Genomic DNA, 26,489 nt, shown 5'->3' with positions numbered 1-26,489 from the left:
CCAACATTGCATTTAAAAAATAAGGGACTGCTTTCTTAGCATCCCTGCCACGCCCCACCCCACCCTCCTCCAGATATTATTTATTATTATTGATGATAATAATCAGCAGTGCTCACCTATATTTGCCAGGGGTATTTCTTGCTGCTTTTTGCAGCACTCAGCATCTCGTTGTACAGAGATGAAAAAAATAAGGGATGTCTCTTGTAATAATAATGGACTGTTGGCAATCCTAGCTCAAGCCCCTCTCAACTAACTTCTCTTTTCCCCAAAAGGACGGCAATTACCATCTTTGATACCATCTAAGACAGTGATTCTCAACCAGGGGTACCCGTACCCCCAGGGGTACACAGAAGTCTTCCAGGGGTACATCAACTCATCTAGATACTTGCCTAGTTTTACAACAGGCTACATAAAAAGCACTAGTGAAGTCAGTACAAACTAAAATTTCATACAGACAATGACTTGTTTATACTGCTCTCTATATTATACACTGAAATGTAATACAATATTTATATTCCAATTGATTTATTTTATAGTTATATGTTAGAAATGAGAAAATCAGCAATTTTTCAGTAATAGTGTGCTGTGACACTTGTGTATTTTTATGTCTGATTTTGTAAGCAACTATGTTTTGGGTACACAAGACAAATCAGTAGTCTGGAAAAGTTGAGAGCCACGGATCTAAGAGACTGTCAAAGAAGGGCATTTTCCTTCTAAAATGGAAGGGCCCTCCCATTCCCGCTAGGTCCCCATCACCTTATCCCCCAACACTTGCCTCTCATTCCCACCTACTCTTCCACCCCAGTCACCTTCATAGAAAGCATGTGCAGTTTTTCTTAAAAAAAAAAAAAAAAAAAAAAAAAGTCATTTCAGAGCTTTCTGAATACTCTGCTGTACTCAGATATTTCCCAACAATAATAAAAAACCCTTTGACAGAGGCAGATTGGGTTGGTGCCTGGGATAGCACTTAGATTAGAGAACCATAACATACCCCGGGAGCCACACAGATCCTGTGATGGAGAAGTTATCTTACAAATAGTTAGCCTCTCTCTGCACATGCACAGTGTAATCCACTGGATGCACGAGCCTTCTCAGGCACCTAAATTAAGAAATGAAACTCTTTCAAATAACATTTTAATTTGATTCCCCCAAAGGGTTTTGGGGGTAACCCTTGAGCACCGGTGCAATGATCTGAACCTTGGTTTGATCACTTTTTGTGCACAAATAAGCATTGCCAGAATGGGTCAACTTTAAGAAAAGTGGTCTCTTCCCCCATCCCCCACCAGGCGCTGTATTTTGGGAAACTTGTCATCAAATGACCCCAAATTCAAATCACTAACAGAGCCCCATGACCCCATGAGACATGCCAAATTTCAAAGCAATTCAAGTAACCATGTGGACTTTAGAGCACTCAGAGTTGAGCTTTAAATAGAAAGCAGGTCTTAACTGTAACAATAACAGAGCTATAGCTGTGCTATAATTAGATTCATAAATTTAAGAGTACTCTTGGATTCCTTGCTGACGCTAAGTTCTCACATAGCAGCAGCTACAAGTCATGCTTTCTTGCCATCTCCAGTTGGCTAGGAGACTCCATCCCATCCTCATGGGCAATGACCTGACCTCAATTATTCATGCCTTTGTCACCTCTCAGCTGGACTACAGCCACATTATAAACTTGGGCACGAAACCTTCAGCATTTAGGAAGCTCCAGCTAGTACAGTATACGGCAGGGCACCTCCTCAGCAACCGAAGCTACCACAAACACATCACATGTATCCTCTGCTCTCTGCAGTTGTTTCCCATTGAATTTCTAAGCAATTTAAAGATCTTGGTCCTGATCTTCAAGGTGCTCGATGGCCTGGGTTCAGGCTATCTAGAAGATTTCCTAAGATGTGGAAGAAATTCCATGGTCAACAGCTCTGCTCCTCAGGCACAATGTAACTCTAAATATAGAATCATGGAATATCAGGGTTGGAAGGGACCTCAGGAGGTCATCTAATCCAACCTCCTGCTCAAAGCAGGACCAATCCCCAACTAAGTCATCCCAGCCAGGGCTTTGTCAAGCCTGACCTTAAAAACCTCTAAGGAAAGAGATTCCACCACCTCCCAGAGTAACCCATTCCAATGCTTCACCACCCTCCTAAGTAAAAAAGTTTTTCCTAGTATCCAACCTAAACCTCCCCTACTGCAACTTGAGACCATTACTCCTTGTTCTGTCATCTGGTACCACTGAGAACAGTCTAGATCCATCCTCTTTGGAACCCCCTTTCAGGTAGTTGAAAGCAGCTATCAAATCCCCCCTCATTCTTCTCTTCTGCAGACTAAACAATCCCAGTTCCCTCAGCCTCTCCTCATAAGTCATGTGCTCCAGCCCCCTAATCATTTTTGTTCCCCTCCGCTAGACTCTTTCCAAATTTTCCACATCCTTCTTGTAGTGTGGGGGCCCAAAACTGGACACAGTACTCCACATGAGACCTCACCAATGTCAAATAGAGGGGAATGATCACGTCCCTCAATCTGCTGGCAATGTCCCTACTTATACAGCTTGAAATGCCGCTAGCCTTCTTGGCAACAAGGGCACACTGTTGACTCCTAGGTCCTTTTCTGCAGAACTGCTGCCTAGCCATTCGGTCCCTAGTCTGTAGCAGTGCATGGGTAAAGCTTGTACATGCAGTAGGCAGAACTTTCAAGGGGGGCAGTTCTCAGACTGTGAAATGAACTCCACCAGGAACTCAGGACAATCACAAACGTCACCACCTTCTACTCCAAGTGCAAGGCTAATTTCTTTGACCTTGCCTTCTCTAACACACACATAATAGCAACATGTATTTTTAAATAACAAACAAACCTAAACAAGACAATCCACTGCACTTGCTTCTATCCCTGGGGGTGGGGGAGGATGAGAGAACAAACACCGAAAGATAGATGTATAGTCACGTTGCTTAATACAATACTTCCAGGTGCTCAAATACTGCAGCAGTGAATGTGCTATAACAATCTCTCCAGAACAGATATAATATACTTTGACTGAGTACCGTATGACATGCTGATTATTGATATTGTATAGCACTCACTTTTTAAAGCAAATGTTAAATGGATTAAAAAATGGCTAACTGACCGGTCTCAAGAAGTAGTTGACAAAGTTCTCTGAATGGAGGTGTTTCTAGAGGGTTCTGCAGGAATCAGTACTAGGCCCAACACTCATTAATATTTTCACCAACAATCAGGATAAATATAAAAATCATTCCTGATAAGGTTTGTGGATGATATAAAAATTAGAAGAATGGCAAATGAGGAGGACAGAGCAGTCCTATAGAGCGATCTGGATTCAAGCAAAATCCATTTTAATTCATCTAGGAACAAGGAATACCGGCCATATCTATCAAATGGGGGACTGTGTCCTGGAAAACAGTGACTCTGAAAAGGATTTAAGTCATAGAATCATAGAAAAGTAGGGCTGGAAAGGACTTTGAGAGACCTTCTACTCCAGCCCCCCTGTTCTGAGGCTGAATCAAGAATATCTAGACCTTCCCTGACAAGCATTCGTCCAACCTGTTCTTAATCTCCAATGACAAGGATTCCGTAACCTATTCCAGTATTTAACAATCCTTGTAGTTAGGAAAATCTTTCTAATATCTAACCTAAATCTCCCTTGCTGTAGATTAAACCCATGAGTTCTTGTCCTACCTTCCTTGGACATCGAGAACAAGTGATTACCATCCTCCTTATAACAGCCCTTAATGTATTTGAAGACTTATCAGGTTTCCCCTCAGTCTTCTTTTCTCAAGACAAAACATGCCCAGTTTTTGTAACTTTTCCTCAGAGGTCAGGTTTTCTAAACCTTTTAGCATTTCTGTTGCTGTCCTCTGGACTTTCTCCAATTTACTCTACGTTTTTCTTAAAGCATGGTGCCCAGAACAGGACGCAGTTCTCCGCCCAGGCTAGCCAGTGCAGAGTAGAGCACGACTGTTACCTCTTGGTTTTACATACAACACTCCTCTTAAAACGCCCCAGAATGCTAATGGCCTTTTTCACCATTGCACCACATTCTTGGCTCATGTTCACTGTATGATCCATTATAACCCTTAGGTTCTTTTCAGCAGTACTACTGCCTACCCAGTTATTCCCTGTTTTGCATTTGATTTTTCCTTCCCAAGTGAAGTACTTTGCACTTGTCTTTATTGAAGTTAATTTTGTTAATTTCAGACCAATTATCCAATTTGTCAAGATCATTTTGAATTCTAATCCTGCCCTCCTAAGTGCTTACAACCCCTTCCATCTTGGTGTCATCCACAAATTTCATAAGCAAACTTTCCACTTTATTGTCAACTTTATCAATGATTTGGCTAAATAACTGAATGTGAGCTCCCAATGTGATCCTTAGATGTATAAATAGGAGTAATGAATACGAGTAGAGAGATGATTTTACCTCTGATTATGGCAGTGGTGAAACCAGTATTGGAATGCTGTATTCAGTTCCGGTGTCCGCATTTAAACAGGATGTTGAAAAATTGGAGGGGGCACAGAAAAGAGATAAAAAGTGATTCAAGGGCTGTAGAAAATGCCTTACAGTATGAGTTAAAGAGCTCAATCGGTTTAGCTTATTCAAAGGAAGACTGAGATATGGCTTGATTATGGTGTGTAAATACCTCAACATGGACAAAATACTGGGTCGTAACAGGCTCTTTTAACCCAGCAGAGAACAAGAACCAATGACGGGAAGCTGAAGCCAGAAAAATTCAAATTAGAAAGATGTGTGCCTCATTTAACAGTAAGGGTGATCAACTCCTGTATCTTTTCAAATACCATTCACTGATCAGAGAAAAATGAAATGCCCTACTTCAGAAAAATCCTTCCTCTGCCCTCTGTAGCTCTTTTCCAAGTAAACTGAATATAGCATTAACATTTAAAGTAATGTTTCAAAATACTGGTTAGTTCAATAAGCCATCAAATTATTTGCATGAAACAGAGTCTTTTGAAGCAAAGGTGTTGTCCTTATAGCTACAAAGTTGTTGGGACAACATACAACACTGGGAACCATTTTGCATGTTCCCACAAACATGGTCAAACTGAGGGCTGGCATTTCTATGATGGAATTTTGGAATTAACACAAAGAAGGTGAAGATATTCTAACCACAGAGAGAGTTTTCCAAATTCCATTGAAGTGTACCAAGCCACATTGCTGCTGTGTGAGTCTCAAAGTTCAACTAGCTGCTTCAACTGACAATAGTATAAAGGCATAAGTAATTTGCAAGCACTGTTTTCAGTTTTAGAACCACCAGAAATCACTCAGAGCAGCAGTATGCACTGAGCTAGGCCTTGTATGTTTGCAGACAGTTAATAAACATGATTATTGGGAGCCAGCTGTGTCCAAATAGTGCCTTCATATATTTTTTGTGTGTGAAATGAGCAAAAGACAAAACACTAAAATGTTTTTGTATCTGTAGTTTACCCATGTTTCCTGTTCTTAATTCACGTAACAGCAAACCACAGATCCTATAGACTTCATTTAAAACTATCATAATTTCTGGGAAAACATAACTGTATTTTGCAACAAATTGGCTGAATATGGCTTTTTATATTGATTTTATTTACATACCTATTGTACATTTACTAACAAAGAAAACTCAAATCAACATTGGTGTAGTATGTATGCCAGAGCAAAATTAAAAGGTTCACTTCTGCAAGTGGCATATCCTCATCTCTTCATAATGAAAGATTTCTTGCAGGGAAGTGTCACTTGGGGTGACCCAATATATATTTTGTCACAGACAGCCAGTCAAAACCAAGCTCCTTGTTCAAGGCCTCTTTACAACGCTGAAGTGAAGGAAGGAGGGGGCATATGGCAGCATATTATGCTAGAACATAGCCTCAGGTCAGTCCCCAACCCAAATGAAATCTCCAAATCCTTTGCCTCCTGACCTCACTGATGCTTTTGTGGACCTCAGTTGGGTTGGCCCCCTACCAAACATAGATTTTGTGGGAACTTATGCTCAGTCTACCATAGCTTGGAGATCTTCCTGTGAAGTTTTCATATACCCCTGTCCAACCCTGCAGACAGGGTACTCCAAAACCTCACACCCTCAGCTCACATAGAAAAAAGCCACAGGGAGGTTGGGGGGGGGGGGAGGGTGGGAAGGGAAGGGGAGGGAGAGTACACAGCGCTCAACCATGCAAATGGGAGCCGGGACTCTGACTGATCCCCTGCCCTTGGTACCTTTGCTGGCACTTTCCTCCCCATATTCCTACAGGCATCCGAGACTGAGTGGAAGTTAGAATGCATTCACACATCTATGCAGTTGCTGTACTTAGCTCTGCAGTCTGTAATTCTCCCACAGCTGAATACTTTCCTCTTGTTCACCCTACTAAATAGAAGCATTGGATACATGCTGATAAATGCTTCTATGTGTCAGCATCTAGGTTATATTGTGTCCTTATCCTCTTCATTAATTGCATAGAACGTCACACAGTAAGATATCAGTTTTTCAGGTAACTTTAACAGACGATCTCAAGCAGGCTTCTTGGAGCACTGCAGAGAGACAGAAAGCCCTTCTTTTGATGGCAGATTCAAAGGATCTTTGGAAGTTTCCCAGTATCAAACACAAAAGGTGAAAAAAGCAGCAGACCCCAAAAGATAAACCCCCCTCCACAGCAGAAAGCACATTATCCCCTCCAGAAAAAGAAAAACAAGCAAATACATAAAAAGCCAAACACTTACCAGCTTTTTAAAAAGCAGCAGTTCCTTCCCCCCCAATCACAAAATGACTATATTAGAGCTACAGCTCATTCCCTCACAGATTTAAAGGGCCAGCTACTAAGACAGACAGCATGCTGGGAAAGGCTCCTATAAAAGGATAAAGCAAAAGCTTTGAGCTCAGTAATAGCAATGGGTCCAGAAGGAAGATTAATTGATCGTATTGAAAGCGTAGTGAAATCACAGTTTTCTGAGTGCTAAAAACATCCTGGAGAAAGCCTGTAATAATATAGTCTGTGGTTATATACCATATGTTATGCATTTGAGTTATTGATACTTTCTGTTTGTTCTTCTATATAGTTATAATAAATATCCTGATCCTTTCTGGAAGAGTAGCAGCTTTTTTTTTACTTGAGGCTCACTACCATGTCTTGACCCACAGGTTCAATTTACTTCTCCCTTAGTAAGTGATAATCTAATAAGCGTGACTGATAACTACTAGGGTCACTTTCTCTTAACATGAAGCTAAATAAGTGCGGGATAAGGAGTGCACTGATTAGCTTAATACAATAGGAGAATTGTTGCTTCATAATCTTTCTGGTATAGCATATGAATAACCACATAGAAAAACACAGGCTATAATAACTAATACATTGAGATAGATCTCTCTCATAGAACTAGAAGGGACCCTGAAAGGTCATTGACTCCAGCCCCCTGCCTTCACTAGCAGGACCAAGTACTGATTTTGCTCCAGATCTCTAAGTGGCCCTCTCAAGGATTGAACTCACAATATTGGGTTGAGCAGGCCAATGCTCAAACCACTGAGCTATCCCTCCCCCCTAACAAGACAATATGGAGCAAAACCTGCACTGATGCCCAGCTAGTGTGATCACAATGAGTTAAAACTGCGTAAAGTAGATATTAGGCTGAAATGTAGTTGTGTGTATGGATCTTGGGCCTGATTTACAAAGGTATTTAGGAACCAAAAGATGCACATAGGCACCTGGGATTTACAAAAATGCTTAAGCAGGTTAGTGCTTAACTCCCACTAAAAGTCAATAGATATTAAGCGCCTAACCTGCTTAGGTATCTAAGCATTTCTTAAAGTATCTTTAGTCTCCTTACAGAAGCTTTTGTAAGGCCCTCACCCTTGTTCAGCAACTCACGTAGGCATAAATGGCTTGTCTCCAAGGGAGACTCGCTTTAAGTTGTACAAAGTTCATTCTGTAGATAATGCTGCTTCCACTTTTCTGACAATGGTAGCTGTGCCTGTACTAATCCTCTTGTTCCTTTGTAACTAATAATTCAAAGTGCTCGTTGGTGGTGGTTTGATGCCTGTCTCATATTTAAAGTCTGAAAAGCATTCAGAGACTTAAAAAAAATCTCTATACCAAGTCTTGTTTTCTCTGATTCTGCAGGAGGAATTCTTTGTGGTTTGGAGTGGGAGTTCTCTTAGCCTGTAATTGAGAGGGTGGGCAGGTGTGAATCTATAAGAAAGAGCTTTTCATCCAAGTGTTTGTCAGGTGTTTCTGTTAAATAGGGGTTCACAAAATTAAAGAAAAAAACTCAGGGTTTTCAACAGCCAGACTAAAAATCCCTTTCTCAATTACTAACCTTTCATTGTTGCTTGTGATGTCATTATCCCACTAGCTCTCCAGTCCTCTCCAAAGTTCTCTGGCAAAGAGAGAACTGATTTTTTTTTCCTATATGAACTATTTTCAAGCCTTCTTTATACATGACAAAGAAGTTAAAAAGGGCACAAACCCAATTCACCTCTCCCTTCACCTTAAAGGGAGCTTTGGATGCATTCACTTGAAAGGTGCAAGGTTTTTAAATTTTTCCCTTAGTTTTCTTTCTATTTAGATAACACTCAAACTTTAGTTATAACTGATACTATACACAGCAATAAACTTCCACTGCAAATAGAGTCTGTGTTTTCTGGAGGAAAGTGTTACCCAGAATGGTAGAAATACCAGGGGACTATACTTATATGAACCTTTGGCCCTTTATACCTGCAGGTATGTGCTCTTAGGCAGGGCCCACAGCATGTGAGGTGTGGATCTCTAATGTTGGGGGGACCTATATGTGCCAGGGCTACTCTAAGCTCTGATTTAAAGAGAGAACATTCACCTGAAGTGTAGCCAATTAAAAAAAAAAAAAAGGTTAAAAGTGTTACTCCCCCTGTCAAATTCTGTGGTCTTCCAACCACATCCTACTTTCTTCTAAAAATGGTTTCTCTTCCTTCTGCGGGGAAAAAAACATAAATAAGAGAAACTAATGAAACGGATTCTCCAGTTTGTGTACCTTCTATATAGAGAGAAATATATCTTCCTCTAAATTATTTCAGCTACAGTAATCAGAAGTGTTATATGTAACAGTAGGCAAAGAGCCAGAAGAGCTATTTCAGTTGATCTCCCCCTTAAAAAACAAAACAAAACAACAGTACTAGTTTCCTCACTTCAGAGAACCTTCCTGATATAGTTTGACAGGGATGTAAAGTCTGTTACTAACTTTTTACTATATTTATTTACATGTCCTAAAGCCACCCAAGACTAGTTTTTGGGCTTGTGAAACCTGTTGCCCCAACTGTGGTAGAGAGCAACTATGACTGACTTGATTCTGTGTGAGAAATAGCTGAACTTCTGCTGACGGTGCGAGGCCACTGCAAGCTCCTTCCTAGCCCGTAACGGGACTGCATACAACTTACCGTAGTTCCTTCTCTGAGCTGATAATACAGCATCCGGACACAAACTTGGGGGTGGGGGGTGGGGAAGAGAGCAATCAGTGGAAAAGCCTTCACAGCGGACAGAGAGAAGGGAAACCCAGACTTCTTCACAGGAGTAGCAGCATCTATCAGAGCCCATGGGAGGAGGGGAACTACAAAGGTGATTCCCAGTGAGGAGAGACACCATATTGACCCTTGGAAAGGAGATAGAATGAGATACAGTAGGAAAAAAGGGAATAGAAGAAAAGGACTAAAGAGGAAGCTACAACACACCATGGGGGAGAGAGGTGGTGTAGAGAGAATTGGGGGTGGGGAGAAAGCAAACATAGGAGATGGTGGAAGAGAGTCTGTGCTTTCAAAGAAAGAAAAGGCAAACTTAAGAAGTGTTGTGGAGATAGAATGAGCTGGAAGGAAAAATAAATGGGATAAAAATCCAAGGAAGGAGGACAAAAGACTCCTCCACCCCCGGACACACACCCAGAACTCTTAGTTAGAACAGTGACTTGTACTAATTTGTGCTTTTTTAAATTGTATCTCTGGCCCACACTCTCCTAAATTGAGAAGGGAGGGGATGAAAGATGGGTGGCTGTTTTCATCATTTGTACCAATGTTCCAGGTTCCTCTAGCTAAGCAGAGAAAGGCAACAAAAGCTCTAATCCAGCACACTGCACTTGTTACACACATACACCCAGTGGGTTTAGGCCAGGCCAATTAGACTGCTCCATCTACAAGAAGCAAGGAGAAACAATGTAAAAGGCCAATAAAGAATCAAAGCCTGTGGTAAGAGGGGACTCAACCCAGGATGTGCTGAGCATCTGCTACAAACCCTCAGCTCTCTTTAGTTTATGTGGGTGTTAAAGAGCACTCAGCACCTCACAGATGAGCTAATTGAATTTTTGAGACTGTTAGTAATTATTCTGCATGGACCCCATGACAAGCAGCTGATCTCCATTTATCCTGCAGCAGAGGAAGCTGATGACAGCAGGAAAACTCTTTGCCCATGCTCTTCAAAATTTAAGTTCCCTAAAGTTGACAAATAGGCTTCCCAAACTCTAAAAGCTGGCCCATCTCCTGGGTTGGCTTAGCAATGACAAAGTAGTCTACTGCAAAGGCTTTTTACTCCTGCCACATATCTATATGGAGTTGTAGTTGTCTGCAGTCAAACTTTTGAAAGTGGGCAAACATATTAGGTGTCTCAATGTTTACATGTTCAGGCTGAGAAGCTTGTGGACTAATTTTCAATTGCTCAAAATCAGGCCCAACCTGTCTCAAGCTGGACACCCATACATTTTTAAATTATTGACTGGAGCTGGATTGAAATTTTTTGTCAACATCTTTTTTCAATGGAAAATGCTAGTTTAATCAAAATCTAAATATTTTTAAAAGGACAGAGTGACCGAAAATTTGAACTGGAAAAAAATGTTTTAGAAAATTACTGGGATTTTGGAATTTCATTTTGGATTTTAAAATTTCTTTGGAATTTTTCTCACATTTATATTTTTACATTATTTCATGATGTGAGTTGTAGTAGTGTATAATATGCACTAGTACAACTGGCATGTCAGAATGACATGATAGTTAAAATCCTATTATTTTTATGTTACTTTTAAACTCATTAAGGGCAGCTGCTAGTTAAACTGTTTCATTACAAGACAAACAGGAGACATTTCGATCTACAGAAGATAAGATGTTTCAATTGGTACAAAGTCGCAGCTGCCCTTAATGAATTTTACAATAGAACATTATAGCATAATATGACACATCAGTGGTACTACTAACAACCCTACATAGTTGTAACATATACTGTTCACCCTAACCTCGCACTACTGACAGGTCGTGAAATTATGTAAAATAAAAATGTAAGAGAATAAAACTAATGAAATAAAATCTGAAATTAAATTTTGAAACTCTGAAACAACATTCTAAAATCCTGAACAAATTTTCCAAGACTGATTTTTTTTGTTCAGGAAATTCCAATTTAAAGGAATTTTGATAATAGTTATTTCTGTTCTGAATTGTAATTAATTTTGTTGTTCAAAATGTTGAAATTAGCCCCAAACCAAAAATTCAGCATTTCGGCCAGGCCTACGATTGGCCCTCGCTTGTCAGCTCTTTGGTTCCAGATCTGACCTTGTTCTTTGTTTGTGAAGCACTGAGGGTCAGATTTACAAAGGGGTCTCTTAGGTGCCTGCTGCCCAGTAGAATTCACAGTCCTGAGTTAGGTGCCCAGGCTCTCCATGGAGAGAATTAGGTGCCTAAGAAAGGGAATCAGAAGCCAGAAAGCTGAGCATGGAGCTGCCTAAGCTAGTCAGTAAATAATGCCACAGAGAACGGCCGGGATAAAGGTAGTTGGGTGCCTAATTCTGGGCCAGAGGAAGTCTCCCTCTACTTGGGAGTCAGTCAGACCCCCGCTCCTTTCCCATGTCATTATAGCCCTGTGGCTAGGGCAATTACCTGGCACATAGACATCCTGTTTTCAAATCTCTGTTCTTTCTGATTTGGAGCAAGAACTTGAACTTAGGTCTGCTTGTCCCGGGAGAATGCCAGAGCTACAGGCTATTCTAGGATGGGTTTCAATCTCTCCTATTGAAACTGTTCCATTTAGTATGAATGATTAAATATTCAATAGGCCAAAGAGAAAAGTAGGGCAAGTTTGACTGTATATCCCAGTGGTTAGGGCATTCACCAGTGATGTGGGAGAATCAGGTTTGAGTCCCTGCTCCAAATCAGGGATTCAAATTTGGATATCTCCTATATCTCAGGTGCATACACTAGGCACTTACACTCATGCCAGCCAGCCTCCCAGAGTCCTCATCTGCTCATCCCTGATATCTTTTGTGTTAGGTAGGCATGCCAGCAAGATAGGCAAGAAAATGCGTGGTTTGAGAACCCCAGCAGGGCTTAGATGTGAGCTCAGGTATCAAACAGCTTGGTGGCATCAGTATTCAGTCAGCTTTGCATATGCCCACTGGCAGAAACATAGATGTCTATGGAGTTTAGGCACCTACTGGGGGAGATGATAGTTGGGCAGTGGTTTTGTGAATGTCACTGGTGTCTAAAAAGGCAGTTAAATAGATTCCTTTGTGGATCTAACCCTGAGTATCTTTTTGGGTGCTATATAAATACTAAATATTGCCTTGCTTTTTGCAGGTGCTGTGTCCTTTTCTCCTGAAATATCAATGTGCTGACAACTCACTGAGGTGCTACTAGACTTGATTATTAAGTACAGAAATGACAACCACAAATTATGACTTTGCAAAAATATGATTGCTCCCTCATCTAAGGTTAAAGCACATGTTTACAAACTGGAATCTGAAGCACTGTTTGCAGATTGCAATCAGAGAAACATTTTGATTGAGTATTTATTACACACAGCAAATACCAAAACAATATCATGACTTTCATTTCCTGTAGAGCAGATGTTTGCTAGCAATTTTAGACTAAACCTGAAGGAAGTATTGTGAACTCTTGAAGCTGGTGTTATACTTACTGCAGCTGAGCATATTGCCGGGAAAAGTGCTGAAGATATTTATGATCATTGGTGAAAGAGCATTTGCATTTGTAACGTTTATTGTGCGCTGTAGGGTCAAGTGACTTAAAAGTAGTAATCACAATTTGCAAAAGGGGCTGGAAATATTGGGTTCCTCAATTTTTGGGTGCCCATGTGATGCCTTAAAAGGATCTGCCTTTTAGGGTGATCCATTTTAGGTTCCTCAAATTGGGCACCCCAAAACAGAGATATCCAAAATCACTTCTTAAATTTTAGGCCATTCAGTGTTTAACTAGCTCTGAGCCCCATCTCTGAGGCATGAATGTCCTTCATTCCCCACTTAAATCAATGGGAGCAGAAGGGTTGTAGCATTTGACAGGAACCACTCAATACCTCATTGGGGGGAGGATTGGGGGCCTCCTTTACTGAACAAGTTTGATCTCCTGCTCATGCTTCCATATAAAGCTGTTTTTCTTTGTTTCTTGCAGATGCTCTAATAAAATCCACTTACACTCACCCACCCAGAGGATTAGTTCAGTAGGTGTGGTACTGTTTGTTTGTGCATATGCGCTGCACTGAGATTTGAGATGATTGAAGATAGGCTGAGAGCAGCATGTGGCACATTGTGAAGCCATGTAGCAAGCACTGACCTGGGCTGAGTGGGTAGATCTCATTATCAGCCCCGAAGAACAGATTCCGTGTCAGCTTGCGAGGGTCAATTTTCTGAGGGGTGGAAGAAGCAGGACAGAGAGAGAACCTGCGACGAAGAAAATTCTCCTCCTTCATGGCATGAGCAGTAGGGGTTTTCTAAAAGGAAGGGACAGAAATAATAACAGTTAATGCCAAGACACAAGAAACCAAAGTTTCACATGCAGATGACTCTGCTTCTTCAGAGCTACCTAAACAGAGTGTCGATTCCATTTTTAGAATGCCAGAGAGCTCTTCAAAGAAACTGCTATATTAGTAGGAACAGCCAAATTCCTGTTCTTCTGACTCTTGGCCATTCATGAACTGTGGGGAAGTGGAGTGACACTGCTACAAACTCCCATTCATCGATCCAGCCGGTGTAACATCCATTCCTTTATGAGGCTCTGAAGATACTTCCTAGGTAATGGTTACTTTCTGGACCTAGCAAGAGCAGAACACCGAATTGCTTTGCAACCTTTTTTAAAAAGAAGGTTCTGGCTTTAGGCTGCAGTCACTGAGATCAGAGTCTAATCTAAGGTTTATAGAGGAAGATCAGCTGCCAGGATCCTGATATGAGTAACTTGAGCTGCACAGGGAACTAGCACTGAAAAGCCAGTGTCCCTCCTGCCCGATTTCTTCAAACAGCACATTTGAGCAGCATCACACTTTTTTTCAAATGGCCATTAGATCAGCTTCAAAGTTTGATCAATAGGGGTAAGCTTTTCCTCTCTATTGGGCTACGGAACAGCACTTATCTTCCTGAAAGCCTCCCTACATCTCAGTACAAAAGCTGGGTAGTGCTGTGCTATTTACCACCGCACAGCTGAAGCACAGATTATCCTGACTGGAATTAAAGGTTTCTTTTATACCTTTCTGACAAGCAGTTCTTTTTTACCCATCACAATTGAGTATTATGATTATCTTCCTGATTTCTAGGCTTTATTCTCCCTCTGATGTGCAATTGGAGGCAGAGTTCTCATGAGCAGTGGTAGGAGTTAACTTTGCCTTCAGGCTTTGCTGAAGGGAATACATGGTATGTTTTCTCTCACAGGATGAATTATTGCACAAGAAAGAGAGCTTGGGGGAGACCCACTGGAATTTCAGGGCACTGTTTCCTGAAAAATGGCCTGTAAATTTGCCTATCTCTTCGTGCTATGAAGAAATAACGGGCCAGCTCCTTGGTGCAGCTGAGGATAACACAGCGGAAACAGCTCCCAGCATGATTTAAAGCAGCCTAGGGGCTCTTTAAATTACACTGGCTGAAGTGATACCACATGGACCACTGTACTGGCTGAAGGTCATGGGGGATGCTGCGCATTCCACCCTGCTCCTGGGAAAACCGCCTCCCTGCATCTGAAACCCTCCCCACTCCGTCTCTGATAGGAGAAGCCTCAACTGCCCCTTCAGGGGAGCTTTTCACTACTGAGGCAGTACAAAGCAGGAGGCGGGCAGGGGGGGAGGGCAAGAATCTAGCAGAATGTGAGAAAACATCCTCTTGTATTTTGCTAGGGCAGTGTCTCTGGCACCTGCTACGTTGATCCATATAGGAAGCAATAACAATAATAATGTTTTTTGAGTTAAATAGCAGGGCCGGCTCCAGACACCAGCCCTCCAAGCATGTGCTTGGGGCGGCACCTGGAGGGGGGCGGCGCTCACCCGGGGAGAGTGGGGCCCCAGCCAGGCTCGCCACCCTCCCCCGGCGCTCCGGCCAGCCGGGAAGAACGGGGCTGCGGCCGGGCTCCCCGCCGGGGGGGGGAGGGGCAGCGGGAGGCTTTTTTGCCTGGGGTGGCAAAAAAGCCAGAGCCGGCCCTGTAAATAGCACTTACACTGCCCAAAGGTAAGTGTGAGCCAGGAATCTATTAGTGCCAGCTGGTAAGGGGCACCGGAGGGGGTGCATGAGGGTTACTGGGATCTTCTGGGTCTGGCATGTTCAACCTAGTTCACCAAAGAGTGTCATGTGAGGTCTCAAATAAAAGCCAGTGTGACATGGGTTATAACTGTCATTGTAATTGCAAAATGCATGTACGGATGTTATGTAAGGAGTTATGTATATACACTGAAAATTATGTTCTTACGGTCTGTGTCTAGGGACTGGTCACCAGACAAGAAATGTTAATCTATCCAGCTGTTTACATGTCAATTAGGTATTGTACGGTTCACAATGGGTCTCCTCTCACCAGTCTGAACCGAATACTAATGAAGGATTGCAAAATCTTCAAAGAGAAAAAGGTTGCAGGAAGAAGTAAACAGTGGAGGGGTGGGGGAGGGGGAAAGGTGTGCACATCAGAGGTCTGCTCGCGAATATTTGGTGGACATAGAAGACATTCTGGCATCCTTCAGCTAGGAAGTAAACAGAGTGAGTTTGCTTCATGAAAAAGGGGGTCTCATCCAGGCTTCGTTGAAAATGCTGGTGAGAACTTTGGGTGAGATAAGCTTCTTTAGACAGCTAGCTAGACTTGTTAGTTAAAGTTTAGTCTCTAGGAAGTTTGTTCTTCTTTATATGTTACCATTTGCTTCCACTATTCATACTCACTATCATTTGAACCTGTGGTCTTTGATAATCAATTTATTCTTGTTTGCACTATAAATATATCTAAGAGCTGTGTGTTTAACAGAGTTTTGTACCAAGGGATAAGTAATAAACCGCAGTGTACTGGGTTCCTTTCAGAGAGCAGCAGGCCTGGTAATTCTGTGCCAGTTCAGTGGGTAAGGGGCTGGACACTAAAGGGAAAGTTGGGAGGACTTGGGCCTAATGCTCCCCTATAGAGAGAGTGAGGCCTGGAAGGCAGTGCTTGTGTTGCCTGAGGCTGGTGGTTTAAGGGAACTGACGCACAGACCACACTTTCTTAACACTTAGGGCAGATGGTGACGAGGTGTCTCACAATCCTGGGGCGTGTCATGGTATGAAAGATGTTTCCTTTCTTCCCCATAGATCAATTTTAGGGCATGTGAACCTAATTTAATATGCACTATTATATGCATTTTTACAGAAGCGAGGGCAGTGTCATCCAGAAGAATGAGTTCAGTGTTTGTCTTGAGTTCTAATCCCAGCTCTACCCCGACTCACTCTGTGACCTTGGCAAATCACTTCACCTTTCTTGCCTTTAGTTTCCCCCTCTGTAAAATGGGGATAATGTCACTTACCTCACAGAAGATGAATTAAGGTCTGTACAATGCTTTGAGCATACAAAGTTCTCTAAAACTGCTAAATATTATTATTTACCCCTCTGCAAAATGGATGTAAAAGGCTAAGGAGTCACAGTAGCAGGATTTCATTGTGACTACTTTGCACGGGGATCAATGAAGGCAGTGGAGAATCAGTCCCAGTATTTGCTTTTGGGGGACAGGACAGCTCAATCTTAGATGGGCCTGAGCCACAAAGTCCAGATCCAAACTGCTCCACAGGTTTGAGAGGATGCTTAGCCAGTGTTCAGTTTGGGGCCAATTTGGATTGAGAGAATAATTGTATGGATGCTGACAGATCCATTTGTTGTGTAAATTTCTACATTGTGACTATAGAGTACTTGGGGAGCAACATTAAATTCAAAGTTAATTTAAATAAAAAGAAAAAGAAAATGCAACTGTTCACTTATCTCATGGAAAAATATTTAAAAATAACACTGGCTTAAATAACTCTTTTTAGAATACTCACACTGAGATATTTTCTGTCTCTATTCCCAGAAAGCCTGTCTGAACTTTCCACCTTTGGAATTGCTTTTAAGATGCCATAAGCAAAAGCAGACCCTTGGGATTTTCTCCCCAAATAGCATTGGCCCAGACAGGCCAATTTTATCAAAAATAGCAACAAGAAATCATTCAGAAACATAATGTCCACCCAATGGAAAGAGGGCTAAGGAATAAGTTACAAGCTTTAACTCTATTTTCCATCTGTCTCTTATCACTAGTCCCAGTTTTCACTGCAGAGTTTCTCTTTGATTTTTTTAATAGAAAGCTGAGAATGTGCATCGCTCCATCTCAGTAATAATACAAGAGACTCGATTCTAGAGCGGTGGGCCTGCTCCATTGAAATCAATGCCAAAACTCCTACAGCCTCCAATAGGAGCAGGATAGTGCTCTGTATTTGCTTAGGCCAGGCGGAATACATTTACTTTCAAAGTCTTTGCCTACTGTATCTACATATTTATGATGACATTGGGGCACATGTTTTATACACTATTGTGTTCTTCATTTATTATTTCACATCACTGAGTCACAGAAAAAGTCTCATTATTATGAAGTTACTCTCTCTTTCTTTCTTCATCAGACTTACTGAGGGGACTTGTTTGCAGCAAGGAACATTGATGTCCCTGTCAGCTGGGGGAAGCCACTGGGTGACAGTGTACGAACAGGTTTTCCCCAGTGTACACTTCGTACAGGCTGTAATCATAACCTTGCTGCAACAACACATGTCCTTGTGACCATGAAGATCGATTCCTGTTATTCCCACTAAATAGGGATCCCTGACGCAGAGCATCTCCATTGCCTACTTGTTCAGAATGCAGCAGCACATTTGTCCACTGGTTTGAACACATGTGATTCTATTCACACACCATGCATTCTCTCTGCTGGCCTCCTTTCAAGTAATGGATTGGCTTCACATTGCCACTGTTGGTTTATAAAACTCTTAAGGGTGTAGTCTGTAGACCCTGGCTATATTTGAGACTTCACCCTTGAGCCTCATCCTGATAAGCATCTGTCCTCATGCATCATCCATCTTTTAGTGACCCCCAGTGGAAAAGAGGAGACTAAGGGGGGATATGATAGAGGTATATAAAATCATGAGTGGTGTGGAGAAAGTGAATAAGGAAAAGTTATTTACTTGTTCCCATAATATAAGAACTAGGGGTCACAAAGTGAAATTAATGGGCAGCAGGTTTAAAAAAAAAGGAAGTTCTTCTTCACACAGCGCAGAGTCAACCTGTGAAATTCCTTGCCTGAGGAGGTTGTGAAGGCTAGGACTATAACAGGGTTTAAAAGAGAACTAGATAAATTCATGGAGATTAAGTCCATTAATGGCTATTAGCCAGGATGGGTAAGGAATGGTGTCCCTAGCCTCTGTTTGTCAGAGGGTGGAGATGGATGGCAGGAGAGAGATCACTTGATCATTGCCTGTTAGGTTCACTCCCTCTGGGGCACCTGGCATTGGCCACTGTCGGCAGACAGGATACTGGACTGGATGGACCTTTGGTCTGACCCAGTATGGCCATTCTTATGTTCTTATGTTCATCATTGCAACTTAAATTTGACAGGTGACAGGGCCTTTTCTATGTTGGACCCTGGGGTGTAGAAACCCTCTGTGCCAGATTCACTGCTTCCTTATTTTTGGTATAGAAAACAATATAGAAAACAGATGTTGACTTGGTCTTGGTCTCTTAGAGTATGTCTACACTGCGATTAAAAACCTGCAGCTGACCTGTGCCACCTGACTCAGGCTTGCAGAGCTCAGGCTAAGGGGCTTTTAATTGTAGTGTAGACATTCAGGCTTGAGCTGCAGCCCGAGCTCTGGGTCCCTCCCACCTTTCACGATCCTAGAGCCTGTACTGCAGCGAGAGCCTGAACATCTACACTGCAATTAAACAGCCCCTTAGCCCAAGTCCTATGAGCTCGAGTCAGCTCGCACTGGCCACCCACTGGTGTCTAACTGTAGTGTAAACATATCTCTAGATTTCATTTCTCAAAAATGTGAAGAGTTTGATTCCCATGATGCTTTCTCAGCAATGGGCTGAGATATGCAGACTTAACTTAGTAGACAGAGAATTTTACTCCATTCCTGAGTTCAGTGCACAATGAAGTAGAAAAATCACATGAAACAATGTTGTGTTTGTGTGTGTGTGTGTGTGTGTGAGAACACTTTATTGTTTGCTGTAATTCAAATTCCTTTAGATAGTTGGGATTACATACTGTACTTGTAATTTTTATAGCTGTTCATATGGGCTCTCCTGCCTGTTTCTGTCTAGAGCAGGGGTCGGCAACCTTTCAGAAGTGGTGTGCCGAGTCTTCATTTATTCACTCGAATTTAAGGTTTCGCGTGCCGGTCATACATTTTAACGTTTTTAGAAGGTCTCTTTCTATAAGTCTATAATATATAACTAAACTATTGTTGTATGTAAAGTAAATAAGATTTTTAAAATGTTTAAGAAGCTTCATTTAAAATTAAATTAAAATGCAGAATCCCCCGGACCGGTGGCCAGGACCCAGGCAGTGTGAGTGCCACTGAAAATCAGCTCGCGTGCTGCCTTCGGCACCCGTGCCATAGGTTGCCTACCCCTGGTCTAGAGTTATATAGCATTCCTGAGATCTCTGGGTAATACCCACTTGCAGGCACCAGAGGCAAAATTTTCAGAACTGATCTGAGTGGGAACTACTGGGTATTGAGCACATTTGAAAATCAGGCCCTAATTTAGGTGCCTAAATATGGATTTAGGAAGCGAATTTAGTTTTCTGCTTTTGAAAATCCAGGGCGATGCATAAGGCGCTGTTACTCTAGTGCCACACTGGGGAAGGAGAACTGAGGAATATTCATGTCAGCTGATTTTGCTGATCTTCTGGCCAAGAACCTTCCACTCATTTGTCCCTAGGCCTCATTTTCACTCCTCCTCAAAACTGCACAGGAAGCCCTTGCAGACTTGTGCCTTGTGCCATGCTCAGGATGTGGACCTCTTGCATGAGTTCCCAAATTCTGCCCATCCAACAGCAGTATTGCACTGGTTCCTCCATGCATGGGGTGCTTAGCATCCATCGATCCAGAGCAGATTTTGCCCATAAGAGAAACTTTCATGTATGGAATTCATTTTGCTTCCCACAGATGACATTCCAAACCCATTGCTACTTGAGAGGGATCAAAAGGGGAATAGCAGGTGTGAAGCCCTTTGAATTTCAAGGGGAGTGGCTGGATTTCAATCTCTATTGTTTTGGCTCCAGGTCAGATCCAACATTGGAAGAGGCCAGTTTTGTGGTTCTAAGTTGGACGTGGGTGCAATTTCATAAGAACAAGTGATCCTGTGAGATTTCCACCATTCCAGATGACCAAAATCTCATAAAATCAGCTGGTCTCCTGAGACAGGCAAGGCCTGGGTCCAACAGGTATGGGTCTCAATGTCGATTAGCACACACAGTCCCTGACTTGGCATGTCTTATATAATTTACTCCTGCCACTGTCCAGAATAATCTATATGAGATGGGAGTGGGGGCTGTGTTTAGATTGTAACCAATTCAGAACACAGGCTCATATTAATGTTGCCTTTGCAGCACTGATGTATGACCATCTGGACCCAAAAATCAGTTGAGGCCTGAATTTGGCCCTAGGATTTCAGCTGAAGAATATGCAACATCAGAAGTGAACATCCAAGCAAGAGCACTCTCATTCTTGTTAAAGATGGGCCTGAACCAAACACCTTGGATTCGGACATTACATTATTGCTATTGGTTTTATGGGGAGTGGAATTATTTTGAAATCCTAGCCTAGATCTAGATATGTATTTTGGAGCTTGCTCCAAGCTGAAACAACCCCCTAGATTTGATAATATGGAGAGTGGGTTTCAAAATCTAGATCAGGTTCATAGATTTTAAGGCCAAATAGGACCCTTATGAACATAGCCTGATTGCTTGTGTAATACAGGGCGAAGAATTTAACACAGTAATTCCTACATCATAACCAGGGCCGGTGTAATCACTAGGCCAACTATGCGGCCGCCTAGGGCGCCAAGATTTGGGGACACCAAACAGCGGTGCCCCAAAATTTTTTACACTATTGCTGGAAAATGAATGAATAAAGAAAAGAGAAACGTCGTTGAACTTGCATTTTAACTTGTCATTCTTCTCTCGTACATTACAGCTATGGCCTACGTCAGCTCTGCGTTGCGGGCACAAGCAAACTGCTTCACTACGGTACAAGGTGGCAAGGACATAGTTTTTCTTACCCCGCGCAGCCGCTACCTATTCTGACAGGCTGTTTGTAATGCTAAGTTTGCTAGTTTTTGGAGGTTGTCGACTGAGGCTAACTATTTTTGTTGAGTTGTTTCAGATCTAAGACTCTGGCAATTGCTGCTGCATCATTTCACTAATACTTTGTGTCAATTGTGTGTGTATGTTAAGTATTTGAGTGTATATGTTTATCATGTGTGAATATGTGTGTGTTTGTTGTTGAAATTTGTCATATTGATATTGTCCGTTGTTGTTGTATGACAGAGTATCCGCCATTCTAATTTTATAAATTTTATTAACAACAACAATAATTGGATATTCTAAAGGTAGAATAAAATGTAGTAGATTTTGATATGAAAGAATGAAGAAAGGAAGTATACGTGACTAAAAAGGGTGTATTTATTTTCATTAAATATGTAGACTAAATAATGAAATTAATAAATTTTCAAGCTGAACGTGTATGAATTCTAATGAACAATGCCACATTATGCAGTATTCATTTTTGTAAGTTTATAATAAGCAATGCTCCGGGGGGAGGGGAGAAGGAGTGGGGGGGCTCAAGGTGGAAGTTTCGCCTAGGGCGCAAAATATTTTTGCACCAGCCCTGCCCATAACTTTTAGTTGAACTAGAGCACATATTTTGGAAAGGTATCTAAACTTGATTAAAAGACTCCAAGTGATAGAGAATCCACCACGTCTAGGTAAGCTTTACTAATGGTTAATTATCCTCATTGTTAAAATTTACACCCTATCTCTAACCTTACTGTATCCAGCTTTAGCTTCTAGACATTGGAACTTGTCATGTCTTTGGTAGATTAAAGAGTCCTCTACTGTATTTTGTAGGTCAGGCCACCTAAAACATCCTTGGAATTTGTTAATATTACAGATGACAATTTCCTAACTCAAAAAAAGTTGCGGCCAGCACGGGGAAATTCTTTATTAGACCTTGTTCTAACAGATAAAGTTGAACTGATCACAGAACTAAAAATTAAAGGTAGCTTAGGTACAAGAGATCATGACTTGATCACATTTATAAATGTGTAAGCAGAATAAACACACACACACACACACACACACTGCTTTACTAGGGCTAATTTCACAAAGCTGGAAACAATTATGAGCCGAATCAGCTGTTAGGAAAAATTTATCAAAAAAATGTGAATGATAATTGGGAATCATTTAAGAACACCTTACTAGATGTCCAAAAATCAGAACTCCACAATTGAGGAAGAAGGCTGTCTTGGTTTAAAAAAAGACCTAGTTAGAGGGGAAGTAGAGGCAGCAAATGGAAGAAAGGGGAAGTTGAAAGTAAATAATATAAATCAGAAGTTAGTAATTGTAGAAAACTGATAAGGAAAGCAAAGGGACACAAGGAAAAATCTATGGTCAGCAGACTGAAGGACAATAAAAAGGAGTTTTTAAAATATATTGGTAACAAAAAGAATCCTGACAGTGGCATTGTCCATTACTAGGTGGAAATGATAGAATTATCAATAATAATACAAAAAAGGCAGAGGTGCTCAATAAATATTTCTGTTCTGTATTTGGGGAAATAACAGATGATATAGTCTTATCAGATGGTGATAACAACACTCTTTCCATTCCACTAATATATTTGAAGGATGTTAAATAGAAGCTACTAAAGTCAGAACTTTTAAAATCAGCAGGTCCACATAACTTGAACCCAAGAGTTTTAAAAGAGCTGGCTGATAGCTTGCTGGACTGTTAATGTTGACTTTCAATAAATCTTCGAGCACTGGGGAAATACCAGAAGAAAGCTAATGTTATGCTAATTTTTTAAAATGGTAAATGGAATGACCCAAGTAACTATAGGCCTGTCAGACTGACATAGCTCCTGAGCAAGATAATGGAGCAACTGATATGGGACTTGATTAATCATTAAAAGGGAGTAATGTAATTAATGCAAATCAGCATGGGCTTATGAAAAATAGATCCTGTAAATCTAACTTGATTTTTTTATGAGATTTCAAGTTTGATTGATAAAGGTAATACTGTTGACGTAGTATACATGGACTTCTGTAAGGCATTTGACTTGGTATCACACAACATTTGATTAAAAAACTAGAAAAATATAAAATTAACATGGCAGAAATTAAATGGGTTAAAAACTGGCTAACTGGTAGGTCTCAAAATGTAACTGTAAATGGGGAATCGTCATCAAGCATGAATGTTTCCAACGGGGTCCCGCAGGGATCAATTCTTGGTCCTATGCTATTTGCCATTTTTTATCAAGTAAACATAAAATCATCACTGATAAAAGTTTCCAGATGACACAAAAATTGGGAGAGAAGTGAAAACAGGTCAGTGATACAGATGATCTGGATCGCTTGTTAAACTGCATGCAAGCAGCTAATATGTATTTAAATATAGCTAAATGCAAATGTAAGAACAAAGAACCTGGGCCATACTTACACAATGGTTGACTCTATCCTTGGAAGCAGTGTCTCTGAAAAAGATTTGTGGGTCATAGTGGATAATCAGCAGAACATCAGCTCCCAATGTGAAACTGTAGCCAAAGGAGCTAATGGGATCCTAGGATGCATAAATAGGGGAATCTCAAAGAAGAGCAGAGAGGTTATTTTACCTCAGTGTTTGGCACTAGTGTGACCACTGGTGGAATACTGTGTCCAGTTCTGGTGCCCACAATTCAAGAAGGATATTGATACACTGGAGAAGGTTCAAAGAAGAGCCACAAGAATGGTTAAAGGATCTGAAAACATGTTAAAGTGCTAGACGAAGAGCTCAATCTATTTAGCTTAACAAAAGGAAGGTTAAGGGTGACTTGATTACCGTCTATATCTACATACGAACAAATATTTAATAATGAGCTCTTCAATCTAGCGAAGAAAGGTAGAACACGATCCACTGGCTGCAAGTTGAAGCTAGACAAATTCAGGCTGGAAAGACGATATAAATTTTTGACAGTGGGGGTAATTAACCAGTGGAATAATTTACCAAAGGTCATAGTAGATTCTCTATCACTGGCAATTTCCAAACCAAGATTGGATGTTTTTCTAAAAAATACATTCTAGGAATTGTTTCGGGAAAGTTCTATGGTCTCTGTTTTACAGAAGATCAGACTACATGATGATAGAAGTCCCTTCTGGCCTTGGAAACTACGAATCTCCAGCTTTCCATCATATTCTTGACCATAAAGATGAGGGAAGAGAAATACAGAGAATATTGACAGCACTGCTCCTAAATAGAATAGTTTTCAAGGTTGCCCATTAGGTATCAGCAGCTCTTTAAGAGAGTCAACATAAAATGTAATGGGAGCTGTGTACCTGGTTTCCAATGTCCAGGGCTTGCACAAGAGGAAACACCCCAGTCACCAAATAAACCCACTGAACCAAACTCTTATAAAATAGAAGGCAATGAAAGCCGTGAACATGACAGGACCTGGTGTTTGTCTGGTGCTGTCTTTAGTGCATAATTGAGTTCACCAGTAAGTACAAACCAATGAAGAGGCAAACAAGTAAGAATACTGTATAGGCTGTTCAGAGGTGCTGAATGCCCACAGCTTCCCTTGAACTGAATGGGAGCTGTCAACGCTCAGCATCTCTGAACAGCAGACCCATTTTGGGTGGTCACGATGACTCCTATATTTATAATAGATAAACAATGGCACATGCATGTGCAGTGAAGCCCTCCATGATGCACGTGGTGCCTTCTGCATCTGTGGAGGAAGATGGCAGAAGATTTCAGCTTTTAGCATCAAGCTAGGCACTCTGTCTTCACATGTTCGGGGTTGCTGATATGTAATTACCAAGTAGCTAGACACTGCACGGACATTATGCTGTCCATACTTTGTGCTAACTGGTGGGTAGATTGGTTTGCTTACTGTCATTTACAGGGTTTAAAATAGATTGGAAATATGCACATCTCTATAAATAGTTAATTAAAGGTCTGGTATAGCCTTTCCCGACTGTGTTAGTGAAAGGGGAGTATTTGATTTTATTCAAGGCTTGTTTCAAGCAACGTTCTCTTTTTCTGGTCATTAAATTTTCTCAGATATTAAATTAAACTGTATTTTGTATTCACAGTAGTAACTCAATCTCTAGAATCTGCATTGAAAAGGAAGATGAAATGTAAAGAAGATGACATTTCCTGATTCAATTAACTCTAGGAGGCAAAATTTCCATGTTCAAAAAAGCAGGGCAGATTGTTAGTTTATGCATTTCTGCTATTATAGACCCACCAGAGTGAAGATTCAGAATATTCACAAACCAGAAAACAGCAGGCTATATCCCCAGCTGGTGTAAATCATTGTAGCTGTTATGACTTTAATGGAGCTTTGCCAATTTACATCAGCTGTAGCAGTGTGACCAATGTTAAATGTCCCCGAATTCCACTTCAGGATGCTATTCCTAAAATATATGTCTAGCTACAGGATAGAAAATTGGAGAAATGCCCACCTAATCACAGCTCAATAAAAAGGAAGGTGTAGTACAGTGAATTCTTCCTTCCTAGGCAAATTCTCCTCAATTAATCCACTTGTTTGGGTGGGAATATGGCAAAAAAAAAGAAATCCAGCATATTGCAGATTACACGTAGACTTTTGTAATCCTGTACCATACTTTGGAGACCTGAACAAATAAAGTTTTATAACAAGTTTCAACACAAGCTGCAGCAGGTTGGGTACAAGTCAGAACATGCCAGCTGGACACCTAAGCTTGCATACAGTATGAGATGCATACCAAGGAGATGAAACTTGTTTGATTTTTCAAGCTTGGGATCTAAACTCTTGCATATATGTGAGATCTGTCTATTTGCTGTCTGTGGCAGGGTGCTGCTGCAAACACACCTAATCAGCCCCTGCCACACCAGTCCCAATCAAGGGGGATAGATTGAGGCTGGTTGAAAAGCCTTATGTCTGCCTGGCGATTGGCAACACCTGCCAGCCTGATAGGCAAGAGTTACAAAGGCTGAGAAGGAGCGAGAAGGGGGAG

General features: G+C 41.3%; 1 protein-coding gene across 3 annotated transcripts in view; it reads right to left on the bottom strand.

Moving 5' to 3' along the window:
• OSBPL5 (oxysterol binding protein like 5) overlaps positions 1-26,489 on the bottom strand; it is a 217,441-nt gene that overhangs the window by 85,169 nt on the left and 105,783 nt on the right. For 2 of the 3 annotated variants that reach the window (XM_034770239.1, XM_034770240.1), the window contains exon 2: positions 13,560-13,716. The exons of the other annotated variant lie outside the window; for it this stretch is intronic. In XM_034770239.1, coding sequence (XP_034626130.1) covers positions 13,560-13,695 — 136 coding nt within the window. In that variant the 5' untranslated portion in view covers positions 13,696-13,716. The remainder of the gene's footprint in view (positions 1-13,559; positions 13,717-26,489) is intronic. 3 annotated transcript variants of the gene reach the window in all.

The sequence above is a fragment of the Trachemys scripta genome, chromosome 4 (genome assembly GCF_013100865.1).
Source record: "Trachemys scripta elegans isolate TJP31775 chromosome 4, CAS_Tse_1.0, whole genome shotgun sequence".
NCBI lineage: Eukaryota > Metazoa > Chordata > Testudines > Emydidae > Trachemys > Trachemys scripta.
Note: the sequence above shows the minus strand (reverse complement) of the source record. Positions and strands in the feature narration are given on the sequence as shown.